Source organism: Patella vulgata, chromosome 7 (assembly GCF_932274485.2).
Source record: "Patella vulgata chromosome 7, xgPatVulg1.2, whole genome shotgun sequence".
In the NCBI taxonomy this organism is placed as follows: domain Eukaryota; kingdom Metazoa; phylum Mollusca; class Gastropoda; family Patellidae; genus Patella; species Patella vulgata.
Genome location: NC_065885.2, coordinates 489,622 through 514,983, shown reverse-complemented (window position 1 = coordinate 514,983; position 25,362 = coordinate 489,622). Strand labels below are relative to the sequence as shown.

The 25,362-nt window shown below is 36.9% G+C and overlaps 2 protein-coding genes across 2 annotated transcripts in view; one reads left to right on the top strand and one right to left on the bottom strand.

Annotated features, from left to right (window-relative positions):
- LOC126827736 (coiled-coil domain-containing protein 115) overlaps nt 1-25,362 on the top strand; it is a 319,045-nt gene that overhangs the window by 6,211 nt on the left and 287,472 nt on the right. The gene's annotated exons all lie outside the window — the stretch shown is intronic.
- Nucleotides 6,567-25,006, bottom strand: LOC126827837 (adenosine receptor A3). The gene is made up of 4 exons (XM_050557402.2): nt 24,837-25,006; nt 18,657-18,765; nt 10,918-12,368; nt 6,567-9,930 (listed from the first exon to the last, which is right to left on the bottom strand). The coding sequence occupies exons 3-4, from the start codon at nt 11,654-11,656 to the stop codon at nt 9,512-9,514; spliced, it is 1,158 nt and encodes a 385-aa protein (XP_050413359.1). The 5' UTR covers nt 11,657-12,368; nt 18,657-18,765; nt 24,837-25,006; the 3' UTR covers nt 6,567-9,511.

Below are 25,362 nucleotides of genomic sequence, written 5' to 3'. Positions count from 1 at the left end.
AAAACTTGCAACTTTTGGACAAAGAGCGTTTGCTGTTGCTGCTGGGGAAAGATGGAATTCAGTCCCAGTTTAACTTCGTTTTGTCTATCTTCAAATCCAACATGAAACATCTTTTGAAAATTCATTACAAAATTTTAAAAAAAATGAGAGCCAAAGAACTTTTGTATAGATCGTTTTTGATACGCTTTGAGTAGGCTTAGTGGTTTTGGCGAAACGTAAATGGACATATAGAAGAATTAATGGTTTATTTATATCAGATTCCCCATTGTTGTCTGTGAGTCCAATTTATGTGGTGTTTAGTTATATTGCTATTTTGCGAATTATGCATATACATGATTTAAAACTTGTGCTGTGTGTAAACTGAAGATTAGACCCGTGACATTAGAACAACAGTGATACAATGTCAGATCAATTTACTTGAATTAATTTATTTTTATAAAATAGAAATGCGGTTTAACGTCGTACTGTTCTACACCAACCTGACTAGTGAAGACCGACATAGTCATTGGAATTGCCGAAGTGCTGTTTTCTGGGGGTTGTAGCTTATTCCAACACTAACGACAAAAACTCAGATAAATAGTTAAAATTGTACTTTGATAAACGAGTGTCCAAGAGTGGCTAACGGTCACAATAACGAGATATGTATCGCTAGGGCGAGTCGGTCACCGGACTAAAGTTACAGTAGAATATAGAACATATATACAAGCTTAGGATTAAAATAATTATATAATAATATTTGATCAGAGATGTTAAATTGTAAATTTATAGGAAACAGATGTTTAAATACAGAAGAAGATATCGACATACCAAGATCGCGTGTCAACTATAATTACGTAATATATATCGTTACATTAAGTTTAAACCCAAACAGTTAAAAGACTTGAAAGATTAGTGAGATATCAATTCGGACATTGGTCAATTACTACCTTAACTAAAAGTATATCATAATAGTGACGTCGGACATTGTATCTTCAATCGCCAAAATGTAATAGGTCATGCTTTATGAGCCAATTATAAATTGTAATATGTCAGCCAATATTAAGCATATATACCCAAATCTCGGCAAGGTTTGCCTTTTCCATGATTTTAGGTCATTATGATTTGACACGCGGAATGATCTTACAAGCGAAGTCGTCCGTGCGTCTACCCAATATCACCTAGGTCTTGCGGCTGGACTCTTCTACGATTAATTGCGATTTCCACTTGTAGCCGTCTTACCTATCAGTGTGTAACATTAACTGCAATCACAATTCCCGTCCTTGATTTTAAATAGTTTTATAAGATTGTGAATCAAAGCACTTTAAGACTAAGTGGGTGGCGACTATGATTACCTTTCAAATGAATGCTATTAGCGATGATGTCTGGATAGGAAATGTATATAACTGTTCTGTTGATGAATATAACCGTGTAATTTGTGCCATAAATTAATGTTTAAATCCTTCATATCGGCGAGTAATCTTTTATATAAATATTATTACAGACCTTGTCTGTTTTCTTATAGATGTCAAAATTATCTTTCATGGCCAATTAGAGAGAGTGAGAGAGAAAGAGAGAGAGGGCGGGGAGGGTGCTGGACGCTCTTACAGCGTCCTGCAAGGCTGTCCTGTCTTTTCTAGAGCTATCGGAATTATCAAGTCTCTTAAATTTGAATATTGTACTGTAGCGAAATCTGATGAGCTTTCACACGCACACTGTCGGCTTAAATGAAGTAAATGTCTCTCCTAATGAATGAGATAAATAAACCACAGACTCAAGTCATTTACATCGACAGAACTAAAGTTAATTTAAAGAGACCATTTCTTGCCGGCCAGATTATCGTATTGGCAGTTATATATAATATATAATATGTCGATTATATATAATTATTTTTTTGTTTTATTGCATACGCTGTGTGAATGTATGTTTCGTTGTATGGCAACCGACCTTTTATGTCATTCTATAATGGGTTATTTAAACATCTCTATATTTCAGAATTTCAGGATGTTATTGACATTTGTTTCTAGGATAGTCCACTTTGTTATTGATTTTTCGTGTATTTATTTCCTTCGTTAAAATTTGCTGGAAATATTTTTTTTTTTTTGGTAATAAGTTGAGAATGAAGCACAATAAGTTAATAATACTCCGGTTATTCAAACCCTGAAACACAATTTCTGAGATTGAATCACGGACCTAAAGGCAGTGGCGGACCCATGTTTTGGTGTCCCGGAATGGGAGCCCTTCCAACCAGTAACTACGTCTTGATAGCCACTGTTAGCTACTTCAATAGGGTTGTTGCGTGACAAAAGAAATAAAAAACGAAATTAATCATCCACTCATCATATTCGTTATAATCATTAACTAAATTCCTAAGCCCGGATTCCACCAGGGATATCACCAGTTGATATTTACCTCTAACTAGCCTTGTAGCAATATCGTCGTTGCGACATTGTTTTAAATTTATAGACAAGGAATAGAGGAATACGATGGTTTAAACAACATTTTTATCTTTACAAATTATTCTCTATTGTCAGTATATTAGCTATGGTATGAGTTTATTTAAAACGCAAATTAATTGTTTATGTAATAGCGTGAGAATAATAGGAAATAGGGTCTGAGTTCAAGGATAGATTGTGTCGAAAAACATGTGACGGAAAATTACGATTGCATCATTTGGCTTGTTTGACCAATCTCTATACATATTTACATGATATTTGACCAATTAGATAATTAAACGTCCAAAACCCACAGCTACAAAACTATCATACTTGTGAGAATTCGTTAGACAACAGACAGATTCTGGAAGGAAAAAGATGTAACCATTTCTATCAGCAGACTCGCCCATATCGAGTCTGGCTGACTAGGGTTTGAGATTGACTTTAGTATTATAATTTATACTATGCTTATATGTATCCAGCTTGATATATAAAATGTAAAAACGAACAGTTGAATTGTTATAACAACTGAGAAGACAAACGTCTTACGAAAAGAGTAAGAAGTAAATACACAACGTGAATCAGAAGTAAAGACAGCTAGAGACAAACTCTAGTCGATCACAAGGCTACTAAGATATGTGGTAAGAAAAGATGCATGGGTCGTATGTAGGATGTTGCGACCGGGTTTTGGTATCCCCGCTTTCCACGTCAGACAGAAAGGCCCATGGTGCTACACCCCCCCCCCCTATTCTACGTAGTAACAGTTCCGCCACCTGTAGACCTAACAAAATTTAAAGGATTGTGGACACATTTTGCTTCTTGTACATCTCCACTCTAAAGCCCCGAAACTATATTAGTTTAAAATACAATTTTTTTATGGTTCTTAAAATAATCTATTTTTTTTTAGATTATAGGACAAATAAGAGGACACTGTAGGATGTTTTCGACGTACTTGTAGAGTTAACTCTAACTTCTACCTAGGATGATATCGCCGACAAAACATGGAATGAAACCAGAATGGTCACCCGATTGCAAGAACAATATTTTGTGTAGCTACTGCCATACCAAAGAATCAGAAAACTAACGGGAACGCCCACTGATTTGTAAAAGTTTGTCCTTGTTTTGGGACAAGCAATGAAATGATAACCCGATTTCGTTTTTACACGCAAAACAGCCAAACATAACAGAAATTTATTCTAGACATTTTGTTTGTTGTCGCGATCCTTGGTGTCAAAGACCGGCCTTCATCATCACAAAGTGGACCATTCCCATTAGTATTCTATGGTTAAACGTGTAATCTCTGCATAAAAAGTCTTACAATATATGTCAGGCCTGTAGCTGGCCCAAAATGTTGGGGGGGGGGGGCTGCTTCTGTGGGCGTCGATGTACCTACTGTTGACGGTCCACGGCGAACGACACCGTGAATGCGCATTCCTTCGGAGAAAGGTCTTAGGTCCCCCCCCCCCCCCAGAAAATTTTGGAAAATAGGATTTGCACCTGAGGAGAGGAATTATGAAAATGATATACGACTTTAGTGTGCATATATAAATTATGAGAAAAACGAAAAGTTCGAAATCGGTTTAGTTTACAACTTGTATGAATTTTGAAGTTTATCACGCCTGGTGTGGGCTTGAATCAATCCCATCCCCTTCGTGAATTTGACCTGGAAAATTTCCTGCAATCTCCGGTTGGCTTTCTTAGATTTCTTCCGGCGTCGGTATGCGGTCGGTTTCTTGGTTGGGCGCCCGTGGTCCGGGCATGGGCGAAAAAAAAAACAATCTCGGCATTATGGGCGCCCTGCGGCATGAGGCACCCCACCAAGCATGCCGTTTTGGGCGCCCAATTTATCAAGTCGTGGGCGCCCAACCAATCCTACTCGGCATTGTGAATTATGTGCCGTCCGACAATCATATATTGTCATTTATGAGGCTTCCACCAATCATGTCATTATGGGCGCCCCAGGGATAAGGCAACCCACAGATGATGTTAATCATGTGATTCATTATGAGGAGCCTCGCCATTTGGGGGTGCTTCATATATAGCGACATGATTGGTGAGGCGCCCATAAACCCAAGAGACAATGGTTGGGCGTCTCGCCAATACTGATATGGGAACGTTGGTCGTTGGCTTCGTATTGCGTCCAATGGAAAGGGCACTCTGATATTTTTCAGCAGGGGGGTGGGGGCCTGTATTTCATTTCAAACTGTCCATAGACTAGACGATATATAAGCAAGAAAGCAAATCAACCTGGCATGATATTCATGTATTGCATAGTCACGTGATACAGACACATTAATTTATATAAATAGAAGTCGTTTGTTTTTTATGGGTTTATTTTACTTTATTTTATCATCAATATTTAGACTGTATCAAACGTTAATTGGACATTAAGTTTTTAATCTGTAAAAAGCCCCGAGCTAAACCGCTGATAAAATGTCATAAATTAAATATATTTATAATACCGATCGACTGTTGACATGGCGGGAGATATAGAGATCATTTCATAAGTGAACTGCAGTCTTGAGCAACAGCATCTTCAATAGAAGGCTTGATCTCGCTTTAACTACGTACATCTTATCAAGGCTTTCACGTAATACCCTGCATATTTCGGCACTAATTTCGATTGGGTACAAACCCAGCTTGTGAGCCCATCAGATTCCCCGATCATCGCGAATAGCAAGTCGCGCGCTTTCAAGCAAAAATGTCTACCTGTGATAATCGAGTTGCAAAGTTGAAGGTTCGTTCAATGTCAAGGTTTCAGTGGAGGTCACTATGTCACAACCTCTGATTGGACTCTACTGTTCAAGTGTCTGTAGATAACGTTGGGGAATTATGAAGTAATCTAGCAACGTCTAGATGTTGTAAAACTCGCAGTTGTTGCTTCAGATGTTGTAAAACTAGCAGTCGTTGGTTTAGATGTTGTAAAACTAACAGTCGTTGCTTCAGATGTTGTAAAACTAACAGTCGTTGGTTTAGATGATGTAAAACTCACAGTCGTTGCTTCAGGAACATGGAGCAACAGCAAAAATCAAGAACTTAGCGTCAGTGTTGCCGTGGGGTCACATCCTGATTAATATAAATTCCCGAATATTACTAGTTGATTCATATGTCAAGCATCTGGACAAGCGTGGGTTTGACTGCGTGCGACAAGGGGGTAGGGCCACTGGCTTAAAACTTTTACTTTGTGTTTAGGCGATGTTTGACAGTGAAACAAGAATTGACAGAATTAAAACCGAGTGACACAGAATTTAGTTCCGTCACAGACCTGCGTGTCTAGATAATTTATCTGTAGTGAAATAAATGTGAGGCAAACAAAAATATTGTTTGTTGATCTTCGCATCCCTTGATGCCGGTTTCTGAGATTGGTTGGAGCTCGATTGTTCATGTTCTTACGATTGAGATGATTTTATTAGGGAACATTTTATAGGGTATCTTCACAGTCCTCCCAAAAGGCTGCTCGTGTAGCGCGGAAGATGGGACCAAATATTGTTCTCCTGCAAGGTGAGATTTATCCAGCTGTGAGCCAAGGTCAAATTTATAGAAATGTTTTCATGTTTCAGCATCCAATAAACTGAAATTAGTTCCAGAGAGGCCTCTGGTTCCATCGCGGATTTTGGCAGAGAAAATTCCCCACCCCACCCTCCAACCCTTGTCTGTGCTGCACTTGTTAAACCATCAACCATGTGTATGTATACTAACCGATACCGTGGACATCACGTTAAAGATCTACTTACAGACCGTAGCGCAGCTTTCAGAGTAATATTTACCTTGGTAGTACACTGCTTGATGCATGTCCAGCTTCATAATCTTTTAGTGGCATTTAGCGATCGGGGAACACATCAACAGAACACAGTTTTTATGGGGTACAATCACTAGTTTATTCTAAAAGCACGACGTTTCGACAAGTATCCTCTTATCGTTATCGTAATGATAAGAGGATACTTGTCGAAACGTTGTGCTTTTAGAATAAACTAGGGATTGTATCCCATAAAATCTGTGTTTTGTTTATTAGATACGACGTTAAACCCCATTTCATTTTACTACCTATATGGATACAGTTGTTGAATGACATTTAGATGTCGGGGCTAACAACAATATAAATTACCTGTATAGGTGAATGAAATCATAGTTTACAGATTACAAATAATTCTATACAAAAGAAGAATTTTATATTATGTGGTTTGTGTTACAATATTTGTGTACTTTACAAACAATAAATAATAATTATAATATTGCAGATCTTTAAGTCAAATATATTTTACTGTACATGTGTATTATTACAGAAATCATCAAATTAACACACTGTACATTAATTGGTACTGGTATATCTTGGCACTAATGTTAAAGATACATTATGTATGATGTAGATTAGTAGCTGGTCGTTCCTGCTATAATAGTTCAGAAAAAGATAATTAAAATGAATTTATTGAAAGTTTCATTCAAATAACTTTATTTTGAGCGAAGTTATAAGTGTTGGAAGAAGTAGCAATGATTGTTTATTATCGTAGGAACGCTACTAGAAACGAGATTAAACCTCACTTATCCATTTTATAGTTAAATTTTTAAATCTCGCTGGCGTTCTAATCCATTTAAATCTCTGCTATTTAAATGGATTAGTTAAATTTATGTGAATAAATGTCTAAATAATAGTTCATATAACATTTAAAGTTAAAATAAAGACCTGCTGAAACAGGTAGAATTAGCTCTTACATAATGTATCTAACAAGTAAACAAATAACGAAACTACACCAGGAATTCATCATTAAATTTAACAAAGTAAAGTAACAAGTATACTAAATCACACCGGGCTTTCCTCGTACTCAGATTAACAAAATGTAATCTAATATGTACACTAAATCACATTAGGATTTTCTTATACTGGGCCCTGTTTCTGGGAATTTTAACTAAAGATTAAATCCAAATTTTAGTAGATACTTCAATTTTAATTGGCTAAGCACTAAAATCAATCTAATATTATCCAATCAAATTACTAAAATTTGGATTTTATCTTAGTTAAAGTTTCGTGAAACAGCCCCCGGTTTACAAATAAACTGTCACTCTTAACGAAAACATCAAAATAATTAACTTTATATAACATAACACGTCATTATTAACTGCGACAAAACAGATCACAGTAAGAAAAGACAAAAACATTAAACAAATTTTAAATTAAATATATTAAATTTGGTATCATATTAAAGCCGACATCATAGTTAACCCTGCCCTGGACATGAGGAGGTCAGCACCACCTATATGTCGGGAACAAGTTGATCGTTGATATTTTGGTTTTATTTCTTAATGAAGTAATCAGTGTGAGTAAATTTGAGCGTACTTTTGTTCCTGAAATAACGATTAGAGATTTTAATAGAGGTAAGTTTATATACTATTCAAAAAAAGTAGGGGATATTTGATTTTGGGGGCATAATACTAAAATATGCAAATGACTACGAAAAAAGTCACTATAGAACCTAACAGAAGAAACATTTCCAGTTACATGTGACGCCCAAACGCACCAATAGCTACCGCATGGAATGCAGGTGATGCTTGGGATCATCATGGGGGTCCAACCCAAGATTTGCACGACTCTGACTTTGAATGTTACAGTCATTGTGGCATTGAATTCCAGGGTGGAAACATCAGTTTAATTGTTTTAGTGACCAGAAAACAAATTTTGATATGCGTCGGCTTACCCAAAATGAAAGGTTACGTGCCCTTGGCATGCTACAGATCGGCACAACACAGGCGGTTGTGGCGCGGACGATGAATGTTTCTCAGTCTGTCATAAGCAGGCTATGGTCCAGATACCGTGATACACAATCTGTACAGGACAGACCACGCTCAGGTCGACCAAGGGCGACAACTCAAGCCCAGGATCGATTTATCCGTAACTTGGCCTTGAGAAATCGTGTCATCACAGCAAATCAGATCAGCGCTCGTCTTCAAACAGACACTGGTGTGAGAGTGAGTGGCCAGACGATTCGGAATCGACTGCATAGGGGTCACCTTCGCGCCCGACGTCCTCGCGTGATCCCTTGTTTGAGAGATCATCACATTCAGGCAAGACGTCGTTGGTGTAGGGATCGTCAACACTGGGATAATCGACGCTGGAGCAATGTGATGTTTTCAGATGAGTCAAGGTTCACTGTTGATTTTTTGGACAGACGTAGGAGGGTGTGGCGTCGTCGAAACGAGCGCTTCCAAGACGTTAACGTCATCAGACATGATCGATTTGGGGGTGGTTCTGTTATGGTGTGGGGAGGCACCACTGTTGCTGGAAGAACGGCTTTACATGTTGTTGCAGGGCGTGTTACAGGCCAGTACTACCGGGACAACATCTTGGCAGTCCATGTTGTGCCGTTCGCACGACGTCATGGCCGCCGTTTCATCTTCCAGGATGACAACGCAAGATGTCACAGGGCCAGGATCGTTACAGGTTACCTCCAACAACAGAACATCACCACATTACCTTGGCCAGCACTGAGTCCCGACCTCTCCCCCATCGAGCATGTCTGGGACATGCTTGGACAGAGGTTACGTCAACGTCGTCAACGTCAACAACGTCCTGCCAATGTCCAAGAACTTGCTGCTGCGTTGCAACAGGAATGGGACAATCTGGACCAAAGTGACCTTAGACGTCTCATTAGGAGTATGCCACGTCGGATCAATGCTTGTTTGGCAAACAGAGGAGGATTTACCCGTTACTGACTTGGTTGTGATGCTGTGGTAACTTTGCTGTTTGACCCCGGGTATCATTTTACCCTTATAATGGTCAGTCTGTGCCTTACTTAGTCTAACGATCATTTGGAATAAATCGATGAATGTGAACTTCATTTCATTTTGTCATTTGTTTCTTCGTCAGTTTCATTAGGTGACTTTAATAACACTTAAAAATCAAATATCCCCTACTTTTTTTGAATAGTATATTATTTAACAGTTCTACCAATATAGATGGTGGAGATGCACGCGACTTGATCATTGACCAATTAGCATTCCAGATAGTGCCAGTGTTAACCCCATCACCGCGGCGAAATACCCACACTTGTTCACTACCATAGAAATGTAAAGTAAAATCATTTCCATTATTTAGATTTTAAAATCAATCACAATACTGTATCTGAGACATTCACGTCATCATCCGGGACTTTTTCCACTTCTACAGTATGTTCTGTAGGTTTAACAGATTCATCTTGTAATGGCTGTGATTGGTTGGAAGTTTCGTCCACCCTGATTAATGTCGAGCCATATGATTGGTCAACAGGATTATCTGTATTGGAAGCCACTGAATTCCTGAACACACTGGATATAGATCTAAACGAGGCCCTCTTGAACTGTTGAAGACGTCTAATACAGAATAGGTTGGATAATTTTCGCCTGAAGACGCTAATTTTAGTAGCATAAATAATAGGATTTAGAATACTATTTAATACACCGAACCCTAATAAATATGTAAATATTACGTTTGGCGAGACCGTCATCGTCTCTTCTACGTCTGAAATTACGACAATTAAGGTGAACGTCCCTGAAAAAGAAAATACATTTTACAATTTGACAAATATTATGTTCATCAAGGAATACATGCCATTAGTGGAAATGAAAAGAAATGGGGTTTAACGTCCTACTGTTCTGCTCCGAACTGGGCTAACGAAGATGGGCATCCGCCATACAATGTGCTATGAGGGAAATATTGCCCGGACAGCGGCACTATCGCCTACTCTTATATCGAATTCCAACTGTCAAGGGATCTTTTACGTGCACGCCAATGTGTACACGGGACCTCAGTTTTTGTCTCATTCGAATGACTAGACAGCTGTCCTTGTCAGACCCCCAATCCTGCACCACTGACAAGGGGAAACCACGCTGGAAAATCTCGATGAATTACATTTCTCGGCCAACACCGAGATCGAAACCGCGACTTTCAGACTATCTAGCCAGCGTCTTACGCACTTAGCCATAGTGACCCAAGAGGTTGAACAGATACAAAATACGGGTTTAAAGTAAGATCTTTGCTATACTCCCTATCGTAAGTGGTATCGTTTCGGCTAATGAGGAAGTTCTTGCCACTGTTCCTTTCAAGTTGCATTCTCTAGGAAATTCTGAGCAACTCTCTCGGCCAACACCGAAACCTCCTGGTTGGTGAACTAGTGCCTTATTCGCCGTGTCACTATAGTCCATAACAAAATGACTAATGTATTTGTCTAATAAACGTGATTTCCATGTTACATACTATTTCATTGGTCAGGGTGAAGTCTATCTACCAATAGCATACGTCCATGTCATGTCATTTTAAATAGAATATAAAACAGCTAATTTGTAAATTAATTAATCTGTCGTATATTCTTTGAATGGTATAATAGTGTGACATCATCACAAAAGACACTATTATGGATAACTGTGCAATTATATATTAACTGCTATTTGAATTAATCATTTAGCTACGATGTTAATATGCTCAAAATGTTTATTAATCGAATGTATTATTAATATTGTTTAAATATCCATATCTTACCGACTGGTCCCCAACAAAGAAAATAAGCCCCTACAATAATAAAGGCTGTTTTGAAGGATTTCCACGCCTTTATGGTTCCAGAATCCCCGGATACACTTGCCATCTGTGACGCCATAGCCGCTCTATGACGTGATGCTAGTATTATGAATATAATATATACCATGGTAATAACCCCACTTGGTATCGTAAACACCAGTAAGACAAAGATAAGATAACTCTGCGACATTATTCCGAAAAAATTACAGATTTCCAATATATCTCTCGTGCTCCATCCAAAGAAAGGCAACAAACCACACACAAGTGAACCAACCCAAATAGAAGCCTCGGCTATTTTCACTTTTCTCATGGTAAAAGCTCGGATATACAAATAGGGTTTAGTTATTTTTAAATATCTGTCATACGTAAGAGCCGTTAAATTAAAGACGGAGGCTATATTTACGGATATAAATAATCCAACCCGTAGAACACATTCTATATAGAATTTAAATTGTAAAATATTGTAGAAGAAATCATACACAACGAATATACCTATGGCCATATCAGCGGCAGCTAGATTAGCAATAAAATAGTTGGTAGGTTCTTGTAAGTCTGTATGTTTCACTAATGTTACTACGGCTAATAAATTAATTAAAATAATAAAAATACCTAATATAGCTAGACACAGATTTAATGCAAAGTCTTGTTTAGTAACACAATGATAGTTTAAACTAACAAACAGTAAATCTTTTGATCCGCACATCTTGCTGCTTCGTTGACTAAATCGGCTCCGAAAATAAACTCTAGCGCTCCGTTAACTCTAGAATACCAGCGTGTCCAATTCGTTGCAAAAAGTATTGATATGGGACGACCCCTGTGTTTTTTTCAGTGGAGACTTATGTAACTGGCATGTCCATGTTATTTCGACTATCGAATTCTCGCAATCGCCTTTGATTCACAAAATATGTTAGTTGCAAATGAATCGGGTTCATCTATAGGAGTCTTTCTTAATATATATTGCTTGACTCTTAGAAGCTGGTACTCTAATAATTGCTGTAGAAAATCTATTTATATTAAATTCTAACCATTTTCACTCATCTCTACTACGACATCTGGTATCGCGTGACAGCTGGCCGAATATATATTGTTTGGTTCTCAGAAGCTGAAATCCTAATAATTGTTGTACGAAAAATATTTATGTTGACAGCTAGCCACTTTACCCCCACCTCTATAAAATCTAGTATACATCTGACATTAGTTCACCGAGTTAGGATGTATCTTAGCATGTTCCGTGACAATTCACCGTAATTGGTAGGTTTCAACTTGTCACATTATCATCATATAGATGTACAGACTGTAGAGCTTCCGTAATGATAGGTTTAAATATATCTTTATTACAAGTATGTCGTTCGACCACGGGTCATCTATATGCAGGGTTATTGTACCACGTGGATTATATGACTCACACTCGTATCCTGTAATATATAAGATGACAAACATATCAGAAAAGAGCCAACATCGTTTTCAACAAGAAAACAAATATGTGTAAAGAAAGAGGGTATTTGTAGCAACAGTGCTATAGTTTGTGTTAGGGTTATGGTAACTTTTTATTGATCATCAGAGTAGCTTCAATGAGCTCGGGTTAGGTCATCAATGAACTAGACTCAAAGGTATTTACGAGGTAAGCGTTATTCATAAATACCGCATTTTCGAGGTTATTAGAAAACACCGTGATTACAAATAACTTCGTCGAGGTTAATGTTATTAGAAAACACCATGTTTACAATTAACGTCGTCAAGGTTAATGTTATTAGAAAACACAGTGATTACAAATAACGTCGTCGATATTAACGTTATTAGAAAACACCGTCATTACAAAAAACGTCGTCGAGGTTACCGTTATTAGAAAACATCGTGATTACAAATAACGTCGTCGAGGTTAATGTTATTAGAAAACACCATGTTTACAAATAACGTCGTCGAGGTTAATGTTATTAGAAAACACAGTGATTACAAATAACGTCGTCGATGTTAACGTTATTAGAAAACATCGTGATTACAAATAACGTCGTCGAGGTTAATATTATTAGAAAACACCATGTTTACAATTAACGTCGTCGAGGTTAATGTTATTAGAAAACACCATGTTTACAATTAACGTCGTCGAGGTTAATGTTATTAGAAAACACCATGTTTACAATTAACGTCGTCAAGGTTAACGTTATTAGAAAACACCATGTTTACAATTAACGTCGTCGAGGTTAATGTTATTAGAAAACATCGTGATTACAATTAACGTCGTCGAGGTTAATGTTATTAGAAAACACCATGTTTACAATTAACGTCGTCGAGGTTAATGTTATTAGAAAACACAGTGATTACAAATAACGTCATCGAGGTTAATGTTATTAGAAAACGTCGATGTTAACGTTATTAGAAAACATCGTGATTACAAATAACGTCGTCGAGGTTAACGTTATTAGAAAACATCGTGATTACAAACAACGTCGTCGAGGTTAATGTTATTAGAAAACACCGTAATTACAAATAACGTCGTCGATATTAACGTTATTAGATAACACCGTGATTACAAATAACGTCGTCGAGGTCAACGTTACTAGATAACACCGTGATTACAACTAAAGTCGTTGAGGTTAACGTTATTAGATAACACTGTGATTACAAATAACGTCGTCGAGGTTAACGTTATTAGAAAACATCGTGATTACAAATAACGTCGTCGAGGTTAACGTTACTAGAAAACACCGTAGTTACTAATAACGTCGTCGAGGTTAATGATATTAAAAAACATCGTAATTACAAATAACGCCGTCGAGGTTAACGTTAATAGAAAAACATCGTAATTACAAATAACGTCCTCGAGGTTAATGTTATTAGAAAACATTGTGATTGCAAATAACGTCGTCGAGGTTAACGTTACTAGAAAACACCGTAATTACTAATAACGTCGTCGAGGTTAATGTTATTAGAAAACATCGTGATTACAAATAACGTCGTCGAGGTTAACGTTACTAGAAAACATCGTGATTACAAATAACGTCGTCGAGGTTAATGTTATTAGAAAACATCGTGATTACAAATAACGTCGTCGAGGTTAACGTTATTAGAAAACACAGTGATTACAACTAACGTCCTCGAGGTTAATGTTATTAGAAAACATCGTGATTACAAATAACGTCTTCGAGGTTAAATAACACATTCCAAATATACAATTATACCATAACAACTACGATCGTACTATTGACCAGGAACTGACCATCTTGTTGGATGAAATTCAAAAATCTAATTCACCAAATCGATACAGAATTGTTCAAAGAACATGCATGCCATTTTTCATGTCGATCGTTATCTAATCTTTTAAGATGGCTTCGTCTGTCTTGATTTTCGACATGGTTTGTTTGTCATCGGAAATTAGATGGAGAAGATGAGTAGCGGTTAGCGACCAGTTCCAGGTCAACCAGTTATTGGTTCATAACTATGTGAATTAATTCATCAAATGAGATGTGATACCAGAGCTGATGTTTAGTCGAACAATTCCTATCATTCTCGGGTAATCCCCAGACCTCACGACAAATTTGATACTGTCTTCATCCCAGACCCCGTCCCACCCCTCCAAACGTTAAACGCCATTCCAGTCCATCTCCTTTCTAAAACAAACGACGACAAAACCACGTTATCCGGGTGAACTTTTTAAATATATTTAAAACGGACAACAAATAAAAATGCTCGAAGAATATTGTAAATATTTACGAGTTTAAATAATTTCATATGACAAACAAATCATGTCGAATAGAATAAATTCAGACAGACGAAGCCATCTTAATGGAGTAAATAACAAGGATCATGAATATTTCTATTAAATAATATTGACAAATGACGTGGGTTTAATAATCTTACGTCTGACATTTTGTCAGTTTTAGTCATTGTTATTGTATAACGGAATTGATCCCGCTGAATTCCAAATTCAATCGTGTGCGTGATGTCGAAGCTTGAAAATACCATTATATAAACCTTAAGATCGTATGATGGTGTTGTTCAGAAGTATAAAGCCTAGCCCACAACACTACCGTGTAAGCGGACGTTAAGCAGCTATTTCCCACACACACCACCGTAAGTGTTTTGACACGCACGGGTCGTATGGTTTGGTAGCGCACAGGTCAACCACAAGAAACCGGGGTGACAAGTTTGTATCTGCAGGACCAAAAGTGTCTATGGCCAGTCTGCCATCTTCTACGGTCCCGAACAAACGCAAATGTCGCGGAAGTAGACCGCCCGTAGTAGCACGTGCAACGGGTTAGAGCTAGGCTTAAGGTGCCCGTTGCAGATCTTTTTCATTAATACTGTTTTGGTACGTGTTGTTAAGGTAAAGGCGGTCGTCGTACTAAGCAACACATGGTATTACTTGTTTCCTAGAAATATTTAGCTCTAATGGGCAATTCATTGAACTATCATCCCCGGTTGGTTCTCGAGCTAACCAGTCTCTATCAAAAAATGACATGAAATGAAATGGGGTTTAATGTCCTACTGTTCTGGACCGATTGGGCTACTGGGATAATCAGTGTGGAAGAGCAAGTAAACACATAATCATTACGTCAATAACCCCCGTGCACTTATAATCATAACATCAATCACTGCCGTGTAAAACCATGGGCTATTATTATTCTAGATGAGAATTGATGGCTAAATACCAGTAAAAATTTCTAGCCTCGGACATAAAAAACATGATCGAAGTCTTAAGAAACTTATCATTATGTTTGTACACACCCTGACCAAACAAGAATCCCAAAGAATGCTATAAAATTTGCGCATATAAAGACGGATTTCTCCATTGGCTCAAAAATACAAAGGGAAGCCCGCGTGTAAATTGATTTTGTAGAAATGATCCAATTTCTAAAAGGAATAAAGTTATGTTGTCTGTTTCGATGAATTGCACACAATTTAAAAGTTGATCAATATATTGTCTATATAAGAAAACTAATTAATGTTCTGGAGATGAATACATTCATCCAAATATACAGAAATTTAAAAAAAAAATCCGCAAGTTTCAGATTTCTTGATTTATTACTTTCTCAGACGGATTTTAAAGAATAACCTCAAATGCTATACGATTTCTAATGTTCAAAGATTTCTAAACTTTGCTATATTTGAAAAGTATTCATTAACGCAATTTTTACCCAAATTTTTAACGACAACATTTAATATCTTTCTGGGTAGGAATATAAAAGACACTATGAGACAAATATTGGCAGAAATAAAGAGCGTACAGCTCTATTCTTTGAAATCTTAAAATGGACGGAAATCCGTCTAGAAACAGACTTTGATGTAATATGAAGGTATATATAAAGTGATTTATAGTACATTCTTAAATATTGGATATTAGGATCCCATATTTTCAAGACAAAATAACAGCACCAATATTGATTGAAATGGACCAATATTGGTATTATTTCACGTTTTTGATTTCGAATTTTATGGAAAATATTGTGTTAGAGGATTAGCTCCTTTAAGTTCACTGCCAAATTGAAGATAATTATATTTGAAAACGTGGTATCAGTCGTTTACAATAATATAAGTAAATGAAACAACTATCTACAATATTATAGGTCTCCATATCAATAAATAATTAGTTACAAGATGCAGGGTATGTTTACTTTTTCTAAAACACCTGATACCACCTAGTCTAGATATATAGTATAGATAGGTATTGTACATGAGACAGTGTATGCTTACTCTTTCTAGAACACCCGATACCACTTCATGTTTAAGGAACTCACATAAATAACCAGTTATTGCACATTAGTTAATGGACCACAGAAACAACTGTTTTTGTACTAAACGTACATCAAAGGACGTTCTGTGCGTATTTTTTCAAACGTAAGCGGTAATCGTGATTTGGCTTCAGGGAGAACTTCCAGATATATTTCAGTGAATAAAACTGGTTAATTTTGAACCATTAGAACCCTTAAATCTAGTCCCAATAAAATATTATATGAGCGATACGTTTTCGTGTGCAGTTCTTTTTGGCTAGCAAATCACCTAGTATCCGACAGATCCGTGTGCAGTGGTAACTCTCCATTTACAGTGGTCTGTTTTATTTCGTTTTTCATTTTCTGTTTTTGGTTTATGTGTTTTATTCCATCGATTAAATAATTCTGAAGTTTTCATGTTTTATACTTTTTGGTAAAATTTAAAAAAACGCCTTTGAATGGTGACGTTTGGAGCAATGATTTCCAACCGCTCACTATTGTGATCTGATACTTGTAAAATAGACTATTTTTAACATCTTGCATTTACTTAAACAACCGAGCAAAACATTCTCGCATAGCATAAATTTCAACCTCTTCTTGCCAGCACGCAAAATAAAATATACTTAGCATCAATATACATATGATTTGGCTATCCCAATGAACGGGTTTGCATATGGGTTGATTAATCATCCTATCCTATTTTATTAACGCCTAGAAGGGAATAATAATAACTAAATAAATCGGCCTAAACAGTGATAAAAGGCAACCCGTTTTACCGTACAGTAAATCTATGACCTACATCATATGGACATAAAGGCCCACTTTCCAGAACATGCGTATCTTGGTACGGTGCTTTTCTTTTACACTCGGTTATCCACGTGGAGTTATCTCGATTGTCCCTGGGTTCAAAACTTCCGTCTGCGTCGTGGACGTATGTTTCGCCAGGGTTAGGGTTTGGGTTAGGGTTAGTGTCTTGTCATCTGGCTATTTAACAAAAGCCCCGTTTTGGCTTTTATTTTCCCATGATGGAGTTCATCAATTTACCGAACGGTAAAAACGGGCCACCGTTTACATCCGTACAGACCGATTTATGTTGTTATTAAAATCCCTTTCTAGGCAGTAATTAATTGACTCTGTATGTGAAAAACACAAAACAACTTGTCTATCAAAATAAGAATGGCAACAGGATCACAAAATCGATTACAGTGATAAATTATACGATATCGATTATACGATAGTTTAGATAACAAAATAATATTGCTTATTATCTGGTTTATTTATCTTTCCGGAATTACCAAGATTCCAAAATGTAGTCAAATTGCCCACAACTAAAGTTAATGGCCCAAAGCGAAAGAGATCTGAAATTTTGCACATTCCATTTTCGTCTGAATATTTTGAATACAATACAGTGACCTTGAATAACCGTATTACTGCCAATAACGTGCTAAAAATGGGTAAAGGTAGGATACTCAAAGGTAAGATTAATGGAACACGATCATTTCTGTAACGCTTGTCTGATACAGTATGTCACGGCGCAATGATCAGGAATCGAACAAAAAATTTTTCATTTTAGTCTGGGTGTTAAATAAGACTCTTTACCACTGGACTCATTCAATACCCAAATAAAATAAAATGAAATGGGGTGAAACGTCCTACTGTTCTACCCCAACTGGGCAAATAAAGACGGGCATACGCAATACAGTGTGCTTATGAGGGTTATTTCGCCCCGACACGGGATTAGACAACTATCCTTCTCAGACCCTCTGTCCTGCATCACTGACAAGGGGAAACCACGCCGGAAAAATCCTGGTGATCTTTCTCGGTATACCCAAATGTTTGTGGGTACCGGTCGGTAGGATATTGCATGTTGCCAGAGTAACATTATAGAGAATGACATGCAAGTCTCTGAGGAATAAAAGAAAGTTGCACGAATATAAATAGAATGACACTACTTACTTTAGTTTCAAGAGAATGAAATAAAATGGCGCTACTTACTTTAGTTTCAAAAGATCTCGATTCCCACAGGTATCTTGATTTCACTAGATGATATAACTTGTAGCTTTACCTTTCCATCACATACTTACGCCAGGAATAATGTAGATCGCTGAAACGAGATTAGATGGAAATAATTGGTGTACCCAACAAACTTTAGTGTGTATAAGTGCACTATGTATTTCAGATATTCAAAAAAGACCGATAAAAGTTTTCAATTTTCTCAAAAAGCACAGATATTACAGATTAATAGTTTTTCAGACGACTGCCACTAAAAACTATCGGCGAAACGAGATGAGTTAGATACGTAAACAATAAAACTTCAGAATCTCCCAATTTCACAAAAACAGATCATGTTCTTTCTTCACACACTTTGGCTGAAGGCCGAAAAGCAAGATTAGTAGGGAATTATGTCAGCGAAGACGAAATTTCAGAAACCTCAAAAACAATTGACCAAAGTATTCAGGTTTCGGAAAAACTGAGTGTGTTCGATCGCTACAGAAAATAAAAGGAGAGTGAAACAGGTTTGAGAAACGAGATATATATATTATGCAAGTGAATTCTGGAATTTTTAGGTCATTATCTCACAGTGAAACCACCCATCACGCTATCCTAAAACAATCGATGCACATGTCTTGTATTCCATCTTTTATTGTTGTCTTAAGAAAGAAAGATAATCAAATACAAATACAAGTCTGGAGGGTAATATATGTGGACACTTTTCTCTTTCTGGAATGTAATAGAATCGGGTTTAAAGCCTCGTCAACACAATACTTGGTAATTTAATTTCCATGGTTTCCTGTTCAATGCGAGGGAGATCAGTTGGATCGAACGGCGGCCCCTTTACAACAACCAAGAATACTTATAGGTTCACATGAATGTGTACACACGATAACCTTCACTGGGCATATTTTTCTTGTCTACCCACAGGTGAAACGCCTGAAAACTAATGACCTGTCTTGACAAATCACGAAGTTTCTTCTCGACCTGGGAGCTGCGGTGACTCAGTGAGTAGAAGGTTGGTTCGCTAACCTGTTAACATCGTTCAGTTCAGAATAAAGTAATTTGAATGAAATTTTGAATATATTCATTTTGACCTACCTATTATAGCAAGAACGACCAGATAAAATGAACCTGATAGAATGCATCTATAAAGCCGTATAAAATATAATTCCCGATGTTTCTATTAACACCAGGGTATTTTCTGGGATGAGTTACAGGATTGGGGTGACAGTTATTCAAGCCGGTGATTAAATCACACAATATCGCTACAACCTGACGAATAGAATGCATCGGTGATTCTTTAAGATTATAAAACTTGGCGGTACTATCTGATTCATCTTGTCAAGTATCGATCAATATTCTAATAGATCTGATTTTAAAAATTAAAGTTAAAATCCAGGGAGACTTTCAAAATCTATTTTTGTCGTTCATAGATGTTATCGTGTCAGCCCATACTGCATGCTATGGATTTATATTACGATTGAATCTAATGTATTTATAAGAAACTACTTTTAATACAGAAGAGTTAGTAAAATTGAAGCTCAGTGAGATGAACCAGAATAGTACTCGACAAGTTTAATATTAAAATAGATCTTTGAAATTTATTTTTGTTCATGATTGTGCAGCTGTGAATCAAAGGTACAAAAACATACTATTGAATCATTTTACCCTTCTCATTGAATCATTTTACCTTTCACATCGAAGGTTTTTACTCTTCTCATTGAAAGATTTTTTCGTATTATTTTTTTTGATTAGATTCTCTTTTATTGGAACGTGTGTAAAAAAGAGTCACTTTTATAATTATTCTAAGTGGTGGGGCGTCCTGCTCGCCACCCCACCCCTTGACCCGTCCTGCTCGTCACCACACCCCTTGACCCGTACTGCTCGCCACTCCACCCCTTGACCCGTCCTGCTCGCCACCCTACCCCTTGACCCGTCCTGCTCACCACCCTACCCCTTGACCCGTCCTGCTCGTCACCACACCCCTTGAATACTGTATAGTGAGTGTACAAGTGCACATTCATGCAGGAAGTGGTTAGCCTATAACGTGCCAAAAGTAAATGAAATCTAGACTGAGAATAGTTGGTAGAACAAACCTAGTTTTCCTGATATCAATCACAGTTGAAATATATCAGTAGTACAAATCATACTGTAGACAATTAGAGCATTATACAGTTAAACCCATCTCAACAATAAAAATAATATACCCCACCAAATAGTAAACTGATAATCGGAATACATAGTGTGCCGGTTTTCATTGTTTAAGGCCCCATCACACATTTGTATATGTCACGAAATGTAAGTTTCAGTTTCTAAACAACTTAAATCCAATTATTGTGTTATGAGTGATTTACAATATGGAAGACAATTACTATTTTAATTAAGCAACGTTCAACATTTTCAAGCAGCAGAAAAAAAAACAACTGACGTGGGCTGATGTGGTATTTTCAAATAGCTAACAGTAGTTACTGGTGTACTATGGTAATTTCTACTTTTCGATATTTCGACTTTCGCGTTCTGAAGGGAAGAAAAATATATATTACGAATGGTAGTTATCGGTTTCCATAATATATAACTAACAAATACTAACGTACTGTGATATTTACACAAAGCCAAGTAAACTAACAAGTTATCACGAGGTTGCCGGCAACTAACTAATTTGAGGCTGCCATAGTTCAAGATATTGTGCTTCTTTAATTTCTAGAACACTTGATATCGCCTTTTATTTGTTTGGAAAGTTCACACTGGTAAAAAATATTAATAACAATCCCATATTGGTTTAGCGCAATGGAATTAAAACTATTGAGCTTTTCACGATTTCTTTATGGTCTATGGAAACGCCCCCGGTAAACAGGGAAGTCTCTAGTTGTAATTTAAATACGTTTAATGAGTCAGTGGTTTTAGTGTTGTAATGAGATGTATACCAGATAATGAGAAAGATCTCTTTTTTTACAGTAAACCTAAAACACCGCCAGCTATTTCAATACCAGCAATGTAGATTTTAACAAGGAACATGATAGTTTCAAGTATTGCTGAATATTCTTACTGTAGTGTCACTAATGGTTCACTTAAAATTTATTCATCAACTCGTCTGAGTGTCGGATATGTACGTGTCTAGGGTTAAAACATGCCAATTATGATTGGTTTCCTCAAAAAACTGTATATCGCTTTATCGCTGTTAGAAAGAGTTTGTCTTGTGTAATACCTTATATTAGCTGTGATGTTTTTTTTTATTCTAACGCACTTGTTGGCTAAAGTCAAACTAAACATATACTCTGTTTCAAAATTATTACTTTCATATTCAAGTTTCCCAAACAATAAATTATAAATTAACCAAATAAAATGAAACAGGGTTTACCGTCCTACTTTTCTGTATCACACGTTTTTCGTCCAATCCGAATGACTAGATAATGTCCGTTGCCAGGCCCTCTGGCTTGCACCTCTAATAATGGGAGAAACCTGGATGGACAAACTCGAGAAACTTACCCGTAGAACACCGGATTCGAATTGGGGACCTCCTTATCGGGTTAAATTCTGGTAATTTCCAGCAGAGCATATAATATAAATTTATACTCGGGCGTCATGTAAATGGAAGGATTTCGCTTACCCAGAAAATCAGTTTCAGCACCAGCAGACTGATTCATTTTATTTTTATAGTTCGGTAATCATTTGATTTACGTCCCAGCTTTATATATTATTCTAATATTGTAGACTGTATTAGTATAGGAAGTTGATGCATTGTTTCTCAGTAAAAATAAGACGGATTTCTGGTTTTCAGAGTATTTACTTTATTTGCAACAGCCGTAAGTCATCATGATTTTTCACTATGCCACATTTTATTCCACATTGCAAGGAATTACAGTTTCTAATTATTGTTCGGTTTACATGTTCAAACGCTACCAATGTCTACAAAAGTATATAAAACACGTGTTTAATTAAACCACATATCTTTACTGGCTGTATATCTTGGCGGGTAATTAATCATGTCATAAACAAGATCTGCCTTATCTTACGTGTATCTCTAACAAAACAAAACAAAAACAACATAACGGTGTTCTCTCGTTATTACAATCACCATTACTGTTTGGACATAAACTAAATATTCCCTATGTTAGATTTATATTATAAAACAAGTTTGTTTGCTATGTTACATATATTGTTAATTGAATTGAATTATTGTTTAATAAATGCCTGAAGAGCCGCTATCGCGGTGAAAACGTTAGCATAAAATGTAGTTTTATTTTGCCATCTTTAATTTCAATTATATGTTCCCAAAGAGCAGCTTTAATTAACTATTCTACACAAAACCTATATATGTTTGCCATGTTAGACACAAATTGTTAACTACTGAACTCCTCGAAAGAGAAAATATGATCAGTTGTTCTAGTTTTCTATTTGGTGCACAGCGACGCCTCGGCAGTTCAGAGGGACAACCAACATTTTATTGGTAAAACGCCCTGTCGACAATCCCAGCAATCGTCATTAATCCATACAGAAATCAAAAGGATTCGGCCATTAAGTAGAAGATTCGTTTTCTATCACTGCTTCCCAGTGTGGTATTCTCTTGTCAGTGCAGGTGCATGAAGGAGGGGGTTGGCGTCTGGCAAGTAACATTGTCTAGTCGATCTGAGGTACACGCTGGGGTGCACATAAAAGAATCGCCAATCAAGAACAGGCGAAAACGCCAATATTCTGGCAAAATGTTCCTTAAAGCACACTGCATAGTGTATGCATGGCTTCATTAGGTCGATTGGTGCAAAATAGTTATACCGTGTACCTTTCACGTAATCATTATCACAGACCGCAAACCATCGTCGTCTTCAGCATTAATTTATCTACTGACATTATCTTTAAATGAACATTAAAGATACATTATATAACAGCTATGTCGGCCTACTGCAGGTCTTTATTTTGCCTTCAAATATTACATATATGATTAATTAATAACATAACATGCCAAACCCCAAATCGGATGGAGCTGTGATTTTGAATTGATTAAAACACAATTGCAACTGAATAATTTAATGTATACATGGATAAGCCAAACTTTGTTTATTATCGTATCAATGATATTTGAGAATTGACAATCAAGACTATATCATCAAAACAATAAAACACTCATATATACGCTCAGAATAATATAATTTGACTGAATTCTGAACTATTATAGCAAGAACGGTAAATCGTACAAAGTGAATAGTTAAATGTTGGACACAATAACACCTGTTGAGTTAGTGGACATTATTATTTATCAAATTTCAAAGGGGTTCAGCTATTCATCGACTCTTCAGTCATTTGAAACGTATGCCTCCATGGAATTCCAACTGTTAAAGGTGAGCAAATGGACACTATCATCTGGCACACGGGGCCTTTTGTTCTTCCCTTCGAACAACTAAACAGCCTTTCCTTGTCAACCCACCGGAGCCAACCCCCACAAGTGCCAAACAATAATACAAACGCCTTAAGGTTTTGCATTGCCCACGTTACCATAGAAATTGTCATGCAATCATATTCTTGACATTACCATAGGCCCGGGGGGAGGGAGGCGAATGGTTAGCACGTGCACGTTGCATCATAAGGTCTATCATTGAGTGAACTGGCGTAGTTTCGATTCACCGGTTCTACGTGACAAGGAGTAGGGTCGCCTGTCCAACTTCGTGGGTTTTCCCCGGGTCATCCGGTTTCCTGCCGAAATGACCTAGTTTCTCTCTCTCTCTCTCTCTCTCTCTCTCTCTCTCTCTCTCACACACACACACACACACACACACACAACTGTGCTTAAGACGGCTCTAAAAGTTTGGCTTAGATTTGTGTATGAATATTGTCTGCATAAATAGGACTTCGGTCTAACAATTGCTTATTTGTCCATAAAATATAACTTTGGGTAGGGATACATCCTAATACTACCGTGGATATTACAGAAGACCCCCCCCCCCCTCCGGACAATCCTGCCTACACCCCCTTCCCCCTCCTATTAACCACCAAGCCTATTACGACCCCGGATCCGGATGTTACAGCCCCTCCACCATCTCGCCATTTGCTATGTCCAAAACAACCGCCCATAAATCACTATGTTATACTATAATTATATAATAAAATATCCCCATGATATGATTAGTTCCATTTCTGATAATTTAAACCCGGAAATAGAATAACGTATTATAGAAAGCTAACCCTTACCTTCACTAAAATATCATAAACCATTTTTTATTTACGTATTAACAATCCAAGGACTTCAATTACAGCTAAATAGAAAGGAAAGTAGCTTCGTATGATGTAATCCAGTTATAATAAAACTTATTTTCATAGAATAGAAATTGATAAATGACTTCGTAAAGACAATTACAAGATCCTGGTTTTCATTTCATCTATAACGAAGCGTATTATCAACTAAATAGCTGACGTAATACACATCCGTTCTATTATAAATATAACTCAGTATTCAACTCTAGTTGGATGGCCTCATCTATACTGATACTACTCGACACACCACATAGATTATATAGTCACTAAATGTACAATAATCTGTTTGAATGTCGTATCAAATCTTCCGCATACGATTAAACACAAATTAAAGTGGTCCTTTTTATTCATAAAAATAGAAGATGGTCCTCGGATAAAAAAAATTGTGTTGATGGAAAGTCAATGCCTCGTCTGTCTGTCTGTCTCGCTCTCTCTCTCTCTCTCTCTCTCTCATAGCGAAGAA